This window comes from Colias croceus, chromosome 29 (genome assembly GCF_905220415.1).
Source record: "Colias croceus chromosome 29, ilColCroc2.1".
In the NCBI taxonomy this organism is placed as follows: domain Eukaryota; kingdom Metazoa; phylum Arthropoda; class Insecta; order Lepidoptera; family Pieridae; genus Colias; species Colias croceus.
The window spans coordinates 1634678-1648468 of NC_059565.1; the positions used below are offsets into that span (position 1 = coordinate 1634678).

General features: G+C 34.2%; 1 protein-coding gene across 1 annotated transcript in view; it reads right to left on the reverse strand.

Annotated features, from left to right (window-relative positions):
* Positions 1-2905: 2905 nt before the first annotated feature.
* Positions 2906-13791, reverse strand: part of LOC123704360 (P protein-like) — a 32307-nt gene continuing 21421 nt past the window's right edge. Inside the window, exons 8-17 of the mRNA XM_045652716.1 lie at positions 11669-11872; positions 9507-9622; positions 8985-9123; positions 7066-7201; positions 6242-6444; positions 5926-6019; positions 5228-5370; positions 4866-4976; positions 4167-4314; positions 2906-3632 (exon numbers count right to left, since the gene is read on the reverse strand). Of these exons, the coding sequence (XP_045508672.1) occupies positions 3454-3632; positions 4167-4314; positions 4866-4976; positions 5228-5370; positions 5926-6019; positions 6242-6444; positions 7066-7201; positions 8985-9123; positions 9507-9622; positions 11669-11872 (1473 nt within the window). The 3' untranslated portion in view covers positions 2906-3453. The remainder of the gene's footprint in view (positions 3633-4166; positions 4315-4865; positions 4977-5227; positions 5371-5925; positions 6020-6241; positions 6445-7065; positions 7202-8984; positions 9124-9506; positions 9623-11668; positions 11873-13791) is intronic.

Here is a 13791-nt window from a genome sequence, read left to right on the forward strand (position 1 = left end):
TATTGGTTAAATATCTTATATTACTAGATAAATACGTATACAATGGAAATGTATCTCATTCTCTCTCTCTCACACACACACACACACCTATAACTATTATATTATCTGTGCTTATATAGGAAAATATTAACAATGACAATACAAAAACTTGATTCATAAAATCTACAAGAAAAAAAGAGGGTGTGTGGCGAGCACACGTGTCAGAAGTGAAACTTCTTTGGCAAGATTCAAAGACAAAATTGGTACGGTATTGCCAAGACGCGAACTTGAAATTTTACTCTCAACGTGCCTAAAGAAGTTTCACTTCAAAAATAATTTAAATAACTATCCTATTAGTTTTAATGAATAATGAATACTGATTCTAGAGTCGTAATTTTATAATCTATGCTAATACATATTATAACGCTGAAAAGTTTGTTTGTTTGAACGCGATAATCTAGGGAACTACTGGTACGATTTGAAAAATTATCATTTCACTGTTAGATAGTCCATTTATCGAGGAAGGCTATAGGCTATATATCATCACGCTAAGACCAACAGGAGCGGAGCAATGCCGGTAAAACCGCGGAGCACAGCTAGTATATAATATTCATAGACTATTACATATTATATATTACTTACATAATATAATAATAATAAAACTTTCAACATATCACAGTTAACATAAGGTACAATAATTTTGCAAACTACACAATCTAAAATATAAATTTATAATAATATGAGTGCTTTTTTTATCTCTTTTTTAATATTAAAATATTTTCAAACACAACAATCAAAAAAGCAATCCATAATATTATCCTTAATATATACTTACATATTTTAAAAACTTAAAATTATTTTAACAATAATTGTTCTTTAAATTATTCCAAAGTTACCATAAAGCTATGAAAAAGGACGTTTTTAAATAAAGCATCAAGGCTTGCGCTTTGTATATAAAACATACAAATAAAATAAAATATCATTTCCATGATAATTTTCTTACATTCTTCGAAAAAACAAAATTAGTTTTTTTTTTAAACCAATAAACGGAACACACAAAAAAAACAATCATAAAAAAATCCGTAAGAAAAATTCACATAAAGTATAATATAATATATTTTAATTAAATCATTCAACAACTAAAACTTACAACTACTTACAATCACACTCAAAAATTGTCCGAAACAAAACTAACGTGTATTGGGCAGAGTTTTATAATGAGCGATACAATCATTGAGATAATATTACGATGGAGACGACACCGCCTACATCACTTATGTTCCGCTCAACATACGCCATATGGCGTAACTGCACGCTCATTTTTTATTTGTTTTAAAGTGAAACGCATCAAATATGCCTTCGTGTGTGTTACGATATTGCACAAATAATACGGAAAAGTGCAAAGGAATAACTTTCATCGGTAAGTACCTAACTAGATAACAATTTTTAAAACTTAGTTAGAGCAAAAAAATGGCGCACAGATTTTGTTCGTAGTGTCTCCTCCATAGTAATATTATCTCAATGGATACAATAGACTTTGAACATTACTGCCATGAAATAAGGTGTTAATTTCAATGAATGTTTTATACAACGCATTTTAGACCTTTGTGAGTCGATTGTGAGTCTAGTTGTTTTTAGTACAAGTCTTGTAGCGTGCTTGTAAAACTCACGCGTACCTAATATGAGATAAGAGATATTTTAACAAAGAATAGGAAAGCTAATAATTTTTATGCATAAAGGAGAATGCCCATGAAAGTATGGACCACAGTATAGTGTTGCATCAATGCCAGAGTGGTTTTGGAGGGTTCTTCGATATTCAAAAGATTTTTACCAATTGATTTTTTTGTGATAAAAACAGGGGTTTTCAAGATATTGAGAAAAATGTGAATTAACCTCAAAACTTAAATAAACCCGATTTAGTTAGGTTTATGTGTGATTTAGGTAGTATTTTATCGTCTGAAGGTTATTTTTAGTTTAACATATTTAATCTATGCGTAGAGCTTATGCTTTCAGACAAAGTCTATCTGTTCATCGGCTAGTGTAGGTAGGCACCAGAAATCTTCCGGGACGGATTTCAAGAAAACCTAAATATATATTTAAAAAATGCCAATAGAGTTTTTATTCGGTTTACATATTGTTGTTGTTGTTTGAATCATTTTTTCACTACATATTCTAAGAAAGAAACAAGTAAGAAATGACTGGTTACCTACCAAGCTATGTCATAATAATATTTTTTTATATATGTATATTTATATTATTTTACTTCACTATCTATGTTAAAATAACCTACAGTGTATAAACAATACCTTACAGAGTGATTTTATGTTAATTGATTTTTTGTAATTAAATGAAAACAATAATCGATATTAATACATTTAGCTATTTACCATAGTAAATATCATAATAGCACAGAATACATAATAGTAGCTAAACGCTACAGAACGGACACTCTCCGCCTCCCGCCAAAATTAAACACTTACCTCACCCCGCACGATCATACATAAAATGGTCCATATTTTTCTACAGGGACGATACGCAACGAAGATTGACAACATTAATCAAATTGACTTAAAGTAATTTTATTATTTTGGATTTGTGATTATCGTTTTTCGTAGAAAATGGTTAGATATTGTGCTGTTTACGGATGTATTTCATCAGAAAAACGCGAATTTTTTTTTACGCTAGTCAAAAATGTGCCAACCATAGAGCGTTAACACACACATTTGCAGTCTCTACAGTGTGACTGTCAAAACGATAATTTTGTATGGAGTGTCCGGGGTGTGATAATAGTCACCGCTTGGTTACCGTGGTAACCGGTAATGGATACTAAATCTATGGTAACGGATCTAAACAATTACATGTCTTATTAGATTTTACAAAACATTCCCTGATCAAAATATATTTTCCGATGGTAAGAAGGCCTCTAAATTGCTGAGATTTTTTTTAATAGTATTGTTGTCTTGATGCATGAAAAAAACCAGGACCAAAAATGGGCATTCTCCTTTGGTGTCAAATAAATTTAAAAAATATAGTTTTTCAGAGGTATTTTTTTGCAATTCAATAACGTTAATTTTGTCTCACTCTTACATCCAATTTAAATACAATCTCTGTTTCTCATTATTAATTCGTTTAAACGAACACTTATGACGTCACAAAATGGGGTAGAATCAATCCTATTTTTAGTTGAATCGCATAGAGATTTTGAAGGCTCAATCTTGGCAATATTAATATACAAATTCCAGATTTCTAACCCAAATTCAAGCCAAATCTATACTAAAATCATAAAGCTGAAGAGTTTGTTTGAACGCGCTAATCTCAGGAACTAATGATCCGATTTTAAAAATTATTTCTGTGTTAGATAGCCGATTTATCGAGGAAGGCTATACGCTATATATCATCACACTAAGATCAACAGGAGTGGAGCAATCCGGGTAAAACCGGGGGGCACAGCTAGTTGTAATATACCTCCAAAATCTAATGCCAGGTAAATACACAATGACAGAGCAAAAGATAAGCGGTGGCCACAATCAAATGGCCGATCATGACCGGGAAGCCGACTCTAAAGAACTGCATGAACGTGAACCTGTAGCCATGTTGTTCGGCCACTCCTGCGCATACTACGTTAGCGCTAGCGCCTATTAGAGTTCCATTACCTGGGTAAATAATTAAAATAACTTTTATACCGATCAAAAGTGACAAATAAAAAGATACAATGTAAATATAAAGAATGGAAAAAATTCGATCACTCATCGGGATTCGAACCCGCGTCTTCCGTCATTCCATCCATTCCCCACTCGTGATCCCGCCAGAACTATCAAATTTATTCTATTCTTTCGGTTTTATGTAATAATAATTAAATTGCATTTGAAAATTATTTCATCAAAGTAAAATGAGATTAAACCCATTTTGAATGCACAAAGACGCGAAGAAGCGTTATTATTTAGATAGAAAGGAAGAAGCATTTATTTGTCTCTAAATGACCGAATACAGAAAAGAAAAATACAATTCAATCATAACAATAGGCAAATCAGTCAATTTTAACACTTATTAAGTTGTGATAAAGTACACTTTTAATGGCAAAAGACGCGGGTTCGAATCCCGTCCCTTTTTTTCTATTCTTTAAAAATGTATTAAGTAATTTTTTTTTAATTGCATATTAAAAATACTATCAAATCAGTTTAACTCACCACCAAGACAAGCCCCAAACGAGAGAGCCCATATCAAAGGCTGCATCGGCAAATTGACCGCGGGATTCGAACCCAGAGCCGTCACCACTCGCACCATCATTGTTGTGAGCGGTATGTTGTCTACGAACGCTGAACTCACACCCGATACCTTAAAGTGTATAAAATACATAAATAATCTAATATTATAAAGCGGAAAAGTTTGTTTGCTTGTTTGAACGCGCTAAGCTCAGGAATTACTGGTGCGATTGGAACGATTGGCTCGGACGTTGTTTATACGACGTTCAACCCAACTACCCTCACTTTGCCAATAGTCGTTGACTTGCTGCGATTTGTTACCAACTACCTACATCAATTAGGTAGCTGTGTAGAATCGCAGTACATTCTTAGTACATTCAAACTAATATTTAACCCGGCCTCGCGTGTAATTTCTTATAATGTCACTAGCTTACCGCCCGCGGCTTCGCCCGCTTTCTCTAAAACGATTTGAGATTTTAACTATCCTATCTCTCAAGTTGGATCAAACTGCACATGGTGTGCGAATTTTATTATAATCGGTTAAGAGGTTTAGTCCATTGAGGACAAACATTGTGACACGAGATTTATAATATATATTAAGATTATATTATATTATACTGTTTCAAAAATTGGACAATCCCAAGATTCTAGAGAGAGACTACGATTAATTTCAAATGAACTTACCCACAACAACAGAACTAAAGCGACAGCAAGTCGAGCACTTTCATCAACTTTCAGAATCAAGGACTCAGTTAGACCTCCTATGAATGCTATCAAGCCCAGTTTTGATAATGCCTGTAAAATAACACAAAGAGCTTTCAGCCTTATACTTAACTAGCGGTCCGCCCCGGCTTTGCCCGTGGTACATATTTCGCAATAAAAGGTAGCCTATGTCCCTTCTCGGGTAACAAAATATCTCCATACCAAATTTCATGCAAATTGGTTCAGTAGTTTAGGCGTGATTGAGTAACAGACAGACAGACAGAGTTACTTTCGCATTTATAATATTAGTACGGATTAGAATGCAATAAAACTCAAGGACTAACCTCCATTAACACAAAAAGTGCTGCAAAGAACAGTAGAGTGGACCACTCTACGCGATGCAGGATCGGCTCTAAGTCGTCTCTGTCCGCTAGAGTTAGGAGTAATATTGCTCCGAGTAGAGCTGTCCAACCGAGCGATACGCGGTCTGGAAGTTGTGAGTTTTTGTGTTATATTGTGAGTTTTTGTGTTATATTGTGAGTTGTGAGTTTTTGTGTTATATTGTGAGTTGTGAGTTTTGTGTCATATTGTGAGTTTTCGTTAGAAGTTGTGAGTTTTGGTGAAATTTGGTGGAATTTAGTCATTTCTTTTGAAATGTGGTGAGCGGTTATGAATTATTATTGAAAGAAAAAAATAAAGAATTGATTTTAACACACACAAACACACAACAATTTAATATTATAAATGAGTCCGAGATAAATTGTCGAAACTCTAGCTTTGCGCTTAGCATTTGAAGACAAGACATTTGGCGATACTTTTTTTTTATTCAGAATAGGGAAGCGCTTGACCACAATGTCGCCTGATATTTTTGATTATATAGATGGTTGTTTATTGCACTATGTGTATGAATAACATTACAAAAATAAACAAAATGATTACAATAGAAAAGTAAATAATTTTTATTAAATTTGTAATTGGTTTTTAACTGTTTATATTAATTATTATTACTTTTATAGTAAATAAAGATATTTTAAATACTTACTCAGCTCTGGTATCGAGTGCAGGAAGAAGACAGCGACTACGAAAGTGATGGCAATCGTCGATTTCAGTAGCAGCATCTTGTCCCGAATTTTGTACTGGTAAAGAAAATTTCCATTAAAGTCCAACTACACATAATATTTTGAAGTAAAACTTTTTAGGCGCGTTGAGAGTAAAATTTCAAGGTCGCGTCATGGCAATACCGTCACGCCATGTCATGGAGTAAGACGACGATTTTGGTATCTTTGAAACTTGCCAAAGAAGTTTCACTTCTGACACGTGTGCTCGGACCACACGCTGTTTTTTTTATTGTAACTTACCTTAGCCTTCAATTCCACTAGCGTGGTATGAAACGTGTCTTTAGGACACACTCGTTTCGTACTTTCCTTGACCATGACTTCCAATTGTGCTGTTAATTTCGCCATTTTCCTTTCCAATCTCTCTCTAACTACATGTGCGTCTTTACTTAAGTGCGGGAGGGATTCTATCGCGCGACGCCATATTGAAATTTGGTGACGTAGATCTGGAATAATTAAATATTTTAGTGAGTAATTGTGTAATTTGCGTTTCTTTTTTCCATTATATCTGGAATTAGAGTTAAATATTTTGTTCATTATGTCAGTTTTATATAAGGTAAGGTACATTAATTTATATTGGCAACATTATTTCTTTTCTTACACGTGCACTCGTGCTCTTCAAGATGTATTGGCTGATGTTGTAAAATGTAAAACACGTGCGATTTATTTAATAAAAGTATAAGAACTGTTTGCTTTTTTTATTTAAATCAACATATTTAATAGTAGCTTACCGCCCGCGGCTTCGCCCGCTTTGTCTAAAACCTAATAAATTATTTACTAAAACCTTCCTCTTGAATCCTTCTTTCCTATCTATTAAAAAAAACGCATAAAAATCCGTTGCGTAGTTTTACATACATACAGTACATAGTATAAAACAAAGTCGCTTTCTCTGTCCCTATGTCCCTTTGTATGCTTAAATCTTTAAAACTACCTACGCAACGGATTTTGATGCGGTTTTTTTAATAGAATAATTCAAGAGAAAGGTTTTAGTATATAATTTATTAGTTTTTACACAAAGCGGGCGAAGCCGCGGGTGGTAAGCAAGTAAATAAATAATTTCGACTCACCCTGTATATCCCTAGGGACGTTCAAACGGAGTTTATTAGTGTCTCTATATATAAAACGTAGCTGGAAGTACGTCTGTACGGACACTAATAAAATACCCAATGTCATGTGAAGCGTGAAATTTGTGAAGTTTATACCCTGAAATTGGAAAATATGAAACAGTCAGTTTAACAATTATTTTATATGCCTTTTATACAATACTAGCTTTCCGCCCGCGGCTTCGCCCGCGTTTTCAAAGAAAAACCCGCATAGTTCCCGTTCCCGTGGGATTTCAGGGATAAAACCTAGCCTATGTTACTCGTGGATAATGTAGCTTTCGAATGGTGAAAGAATTTTTCAAATCTGCCAAGTAGTTTCGGAGCCTATTCAATTCATACAAACAAACAAACAAACAAAAAATCAAACCTTTCCTCTTTATAATATTTGTATAGATGTATAGATAGTCACTTAATAATTTACACATAGTAAAAATATAGATTATACAGGATGCGTTTTTTTTGGTAAATAAATTATGTGACACACTAAGGTTCTGTGCTTTTCCTTTAATTCCATAGTGATTAAGTTTATGTAACAAAGTACAATGTTCATATCAACGCAGTCAAATGCCTTGGAGAGGTCACAAAATATCCCCAGAGCATTTTTTGAGTTTTCCCATCTTCTTAATATATATAAATCTCGTGTCACAATGTTTGTCCTCAATGGACTCCTAAACCACTTAACCGATTATAATAAAATTCGCACACCATGTGCAGTTCGATCTAACTTGAGAGATAGGATAGGTTTTATCCCGGAAATTCCTCGGGAACGGGAACTATGCGGGTTTTTCTTTGAAAACGCGGGCGAAGCCGCGGGCGGAAATCTAGTACTTTATATATAATATATATGTGTTAGAAGTGCAACTCCAGCATCTGTGGTCTTAGTTGTACTGAATGAACTTTAAACTGAAAGTTTATTTTAAGCTCAATGAGCGAAAGGCAAAAAAAGATGAATACTTATAAGATAACAAGCTTTAGGCAATATATAACTCGTCTTAAATGTATTTTTCCTACATAATTAAAATGGCAGTCATTTCACTCTATTTATCATTTAAAAGTTTACATGATAAATAGAGTGAAATGACTGTGTGACATGTTCAAATTAGTGAATATAACACTCAATTTAAAAATTTCAAACAAATTATGTGCCTCTCAAAACAACAAATTTACAAAAAAAGCAGATTATGAACATTCAATTTATTCTCAAAAAACTTCCTCTCCCCCCCCCCATTTTTATCTGTATACTGTATCCATGTTAATTAAAGTCACAAATAAAGCGAATATTACGCTCTACTTATACCTAATTTTTTTATCAATCCATCTATCTACACCCACTCACCGCCTGAACAACAGCCTTGTTAGAAGCGATGATCGCTCTACTTATACCTAAATTGTTTTATCCATCTATCTACACCCACTCACAGCCTGAACAACAGATTTGTTAGAAACGACGATCGCTCTACTTAGTCTTTTTTTATCTTAATTTTTTTATCTATCCATCTATCTACACCCACTCACCGCCTGAACAACAGCCTTGTTAGAAGCGATGATCGCTCTACTTATTCTTTTTTTATCTTAATTTTTTTAATCCATCTATCTACACCCACTCACAGCCTGACCAGCCTTGTTAGAAGCGACGATCGCTCTACTTAACTATTTCTTATTTTTTTTTAATCTATCTATCTACACCCACTCACAGCCTGAACAACAGATTTGTTAGAAACGACGATCGCTCTACTTAGTCTTTTTTTATCTTAATTTTTTTATCTATCCATCTATCTACACCCACTAACAGCCTGACCAGCCTTGTTAGACGCGACGATCGCTCTACTTAGTCTTTTTTTATCTTAATTTTTTTATCTATCCATCTATCTACACCCACTCACCGCCTGAACAACAGCCTTATTAGAAGCGATGATCACATTAGGCGGGTCTCCCACCGGTGTGCCCGTGCCACCAATATTACTAAACAGCACCATAGACATTAGTATGGGCACCGGATCGAGGTCCATTACTTCGCATAGCCTGAAAGTTTAATAGGAAATTAATAAAAACAAATGCTAATAAATCTATGCTAATATTATAAAGTTGAAGAGTTTGTTTGTTTGAACGCGCTTATCTTAGGAACTACTGGTCCGATTTAAATTATTTCGGTGTTAGATAGCCATCGAGGAAGGCTTATTATAGGCTATATATCATCACGCTCAGACCAACAGAAGTAAAGAAATGCGGGTGAAACCGCGGAGCATAGCTAGTATACCCGAGAAAGGACATAGGCTACTTTTTACCCCGGGAAATAGGATAGGTTTTATGCCGGAAATCCCACGGGAACGGGAACTATGCGGGTTTTTCTTTGACTGCGCGGGCGAAGCTGCGGGTGGAAAGCTAGTAACTTATATAAAACCGACCTGATAGTGACTGGAGCCATCAATAAAACTGTTGTCACATTGTCCAAGAAGGTAGAGAGAAAGGCTGTGATCGCGCAAAGAACGGTAATGAGCGGCCATAGCTTTCCTTTTGTTACCTGAAATCAATAAAATAAAATTTTCATCTCTATACAACATCTTAATATATATAAATCTCGTGTCACAATGTTTGTCCTCAATGGACTCCTAAACCACTTAACCGATTGTAATAAAATTCGCACACCATGTGCAGTTCGATCCAACTTGAGAGATAGGATAGTTTAAATCTCAAATCGTTTAAGAGAAAGCGGGCGAAGCCGCGGGCGATAAGCTAGTACTCATATAAAGTTCTCGTGTCACAATGTTAGTTACCATGCTCCTCCGAAACGGCTGGACCGATTCTCATAAGACTTTATGTGCCTATTGGGTAGATCAAAGAATCGGCCAATATCTATTTTTCATAACCCTAAGTGATAAAAGTAAGGCAGAACAACGTTTGCCGGGACATCTTATAAAATATAACTAAGAACTTCAAAACTGAAAAAAAATTCATACCTACTAACTCAGAAAAGAAGAAGAAGAAAATACATTTATTTGGCAATCAGTAAGACACAATCATCACAAAACATTAATAAATCAAAACAAAAACATACAAAAAAGAAATGGAAACAATAAAAAAAAAAAAAAAAAAACTTAGTTAAAACTTAGTTTCCGTAGCTCACCAATATCATATTGTGTCTAATCCTAGTAATTTAGGCTGTTTAAAGTCACTCAATTTATTTTTGTATGTATTTCGATTAACGATGCTAAGTATAGTTTTCCTCATTACGAACTGTGCCAGTCAGCAAATATTGGAATAGACGACATGATAGTTTATCACAAGTAGTATATTTGAGTAGTTAAACACTAGATAATACAATGACCTTGACATACGGTACACATGTTTTATAGACATACTTAATCTGACGGAAAATCTTAGTCCATTTACAAAACTTTAGGAATACTTTTACGAAAATTTCTTTAAAAAGAAATTTAGCATTCATAAAGTTTGTATAGAGAAGGAGCTAACGTAATATTTTTACGCTTTTATTAGCTTCACCTGCATGTTTGTATGTAACCGACTCTTTTATAATCGATTAGGACAAATTAACAGATAATTCAATAATTTTTTGAATGTATCTTGTTAAATATTTAGGATCGCCAAGATTTAATAATTTCCTCCTGTACCTACCTACACTCTTTATGTAAGCAATTTAGTTGATTCTCTCATTAAATCGTATTTATTTAGTTTTTTTAAGTATTTATTATTAATAAAATACTCAAAATCAATAAAAAGAATTGAATATAGTTTGGGAAGTGCGCGTGAATCCGTTGGCTCCAACTAGTATAGCTATAAAAACATGAATTTTATGATATTACCTATTCAAGTTTTCAAGATGTTGTTGAAAACTCTTTGTCTTTTATAAGTTGGTTGGTGGAATTTAATTGAATAAATCTATACCTACTAATATTATAAAGCTGAAGAGTTTGTTTGAACGCGCTAATCTCAGGAATTACTGGTCTGATTTGAAAAATTCTTTCAGTGTTAGATAGCTCATTTATCGAGGAAGGCTTTATGCAATATATCATCACGCTAAGACTAACAAGAGTGGAGCCACGCGGGTAAAACTGTAGGTATATATTAGTAGATAAATCAGTGAGATTGGAGAATTATTATCTTTATGACAATAAAAGATAGTATAATATGGCCCTTCATTAAGACATCCTTGGCGACTAAATATAATAGCGTAATTTGTATAAAATAGAGCATTATTTAATAAAATGAAGTGCTAAGCGTAAAACTATAGAACGGCTCGACCAATTCGGCGATTATTTTTGAACTTTGTTGGTAAGACAACAGGGCAAAAACACGACGGGTCCGATCCTTGATAATTTTACAAAGTTCGAATTAAATCTGTCCATTTAAATGTCAGAATCGAGTATGGAGGAGTCGGTTACATACAAACATACAGGTGAAGCTAATATAAGCGAATTAAAAAGGAATCGCCAAATATACTAGAGTAGAAAAACTGGGGCAGTCAATTATAAAAAATGTAAAGGTAACAAACATACAGATGAAGGTTAGCTTCATACAAACATACAGCGAAAACTGAAAAAAAACTGACCTCAAAAGTGAACACAGCAAGGAAATCGAACATCCCCGTCTCCGCCATGATAGCCACCAGGATCATCATGCTGAAGAGCAGCAGCAGCGTTTCCACGTCTAGCCAGGAGATCAGTTCAGGCAGGGAGGGTCTTTCGCCCATCACTGTGATGGTGGCTAGAGCAGTGGTAGCTATGATTACAGCTGCCATTGTTCTGTTTACCACCTGGCCAAGTAAATAAAAATAAAATAAATAAATTCGAACGAAGTTCCTTTCCTTTTGAATTAAATATTATATACTATATACTATTCTGTGTACCACCTCAAGAGAAAATAAAAATAAATAAATTGGAACGAAGTTCCTTTCCTTTTGAAATAAGTAGTATATAGAATTAAATTTACCTCATAGAGGTATAATTAAGAAAAACAACAATATCCAGGAGTTAAATGATAAATGAAATAAATGAAGGAATGCTAACCCGGGTGGAACGAAGTTACCTACATAACTGGCTTGCTTTCTAAGAGAGACACGGCTTACAACTATAGCAAAAAGTTATTTCTTCAAATTATAATATTTCAGGGCAATTTTCACACGCGGTACGATCTGATCCCATACTAAGCCATCGCTTGTGTTAAGTTTCGATACCATTTTTGGTCTTAATTCCCTCTAGCCCTCATTCGCAACGCGCGATAAGCAACTTCGTTCCAAAGGTACAAGGCGTGTTATTTCCACTAGCTATAATAATAATCTAGCCAGGAGATCAGTTCAGGTAGGGACAGTCTTTCGCCCATCACTGTGATGGTGGCTAGAGCAGTGGTGGCTATGATTACGGCCGCCATTGTTCGGTTTACCACCTGGTGAAATAAATAAGAATGTCCAGTTACCCCGTATACGCAAAGAATATAATCTTTGATCTTTCGGAAATCATTTTTCCGAAAGAAAAAATGTCTATAGGTGTTACATGTGAGACACCCGATTGGAACAAAGTTCGTTTTGTTTTGAAAAAAGCATTATTATAGGAGGTATAATTTATTAAATTAACAATATTTAGGAGTTAAATGATAAATGAAATAAGAGAAGAATGCTAATACACTTTTGCTATAGCAAAAGTTTTTCAATTATTCGTGACGCTCGCCTCGGACCCTTTGCCTTCGTACCGCGTGATAAGGAACTTCGTTCCAATAAAGGAAAGATGTAAAATAACAACACACACTAACTACTTGGAATTCAAGAACAGCTGAAAATGTCAGTTGGGCTTATTGTAGGGGTTGTGATAGGCAGAATAAAATTAACTACACCACGTCTTATACTACACTACCTTTCCGCCTGTGGCTTCGCCGCGCTGTGACTTCTAAGCGCACACAGACGGTGGAAAGCAGTCGCTTTCCACCTTCTCTTATACACAAAGTCTTGTGTAGCGACGCAACGGATTTGGATGTTTTTGAAGTGAAACTTCTTTATCGGGGTTGGACAAAAATTTAGTGTAACATTTTTGCGTTACGCCGTAGGCGTGACATTTTTGCGTTACGCCGTAGGCGTGACATTTTTGCGTTACGCGCCAACTTTTTCTTATCCCTAAGTTTCACTTCTACGTGTCTAGTACACGCACACATTTTTTTTAATAGATAGAGTAATTCTCGAGGAAGGTTTTATTATCTAAGTTTTAGGTTTTAAACAAATCGGGTGAAGCTTCGTGTAGAAAGCTATAGAAATTAGCAGTTCTTACAAATTTCTCTAACATAGTCAAGTCTAGGAAGTACATTTCATATTATATTGCAGTAAAAGTCATATTATAACCTTAATATACTTTCATAATCTACTGTGGAAACAAGATAATGTTACATGCGATATGATGTTTAATGTAATTAAATTTTAATTAACAGTTTTATTGCTCTGTAATAAAGATTAGAATTGATTGATTGCTTGATGATTGGTATTTTAAAATGGTTTTATATGTTTGTTTATTTCTATTTGAATTTTCTTTTTTAATCATACAAATTAAGAGCTTTAGTGAATATTTTTGTGTGGCTTCATGCAACACTGAAATAATTATGGCAGCCTATTCGATGCAGTTTATGATTGCATTTGATCTTTATATTATGAAAATAAATAAATCTATTCTAATATTATAAGGCTGAAGAGCT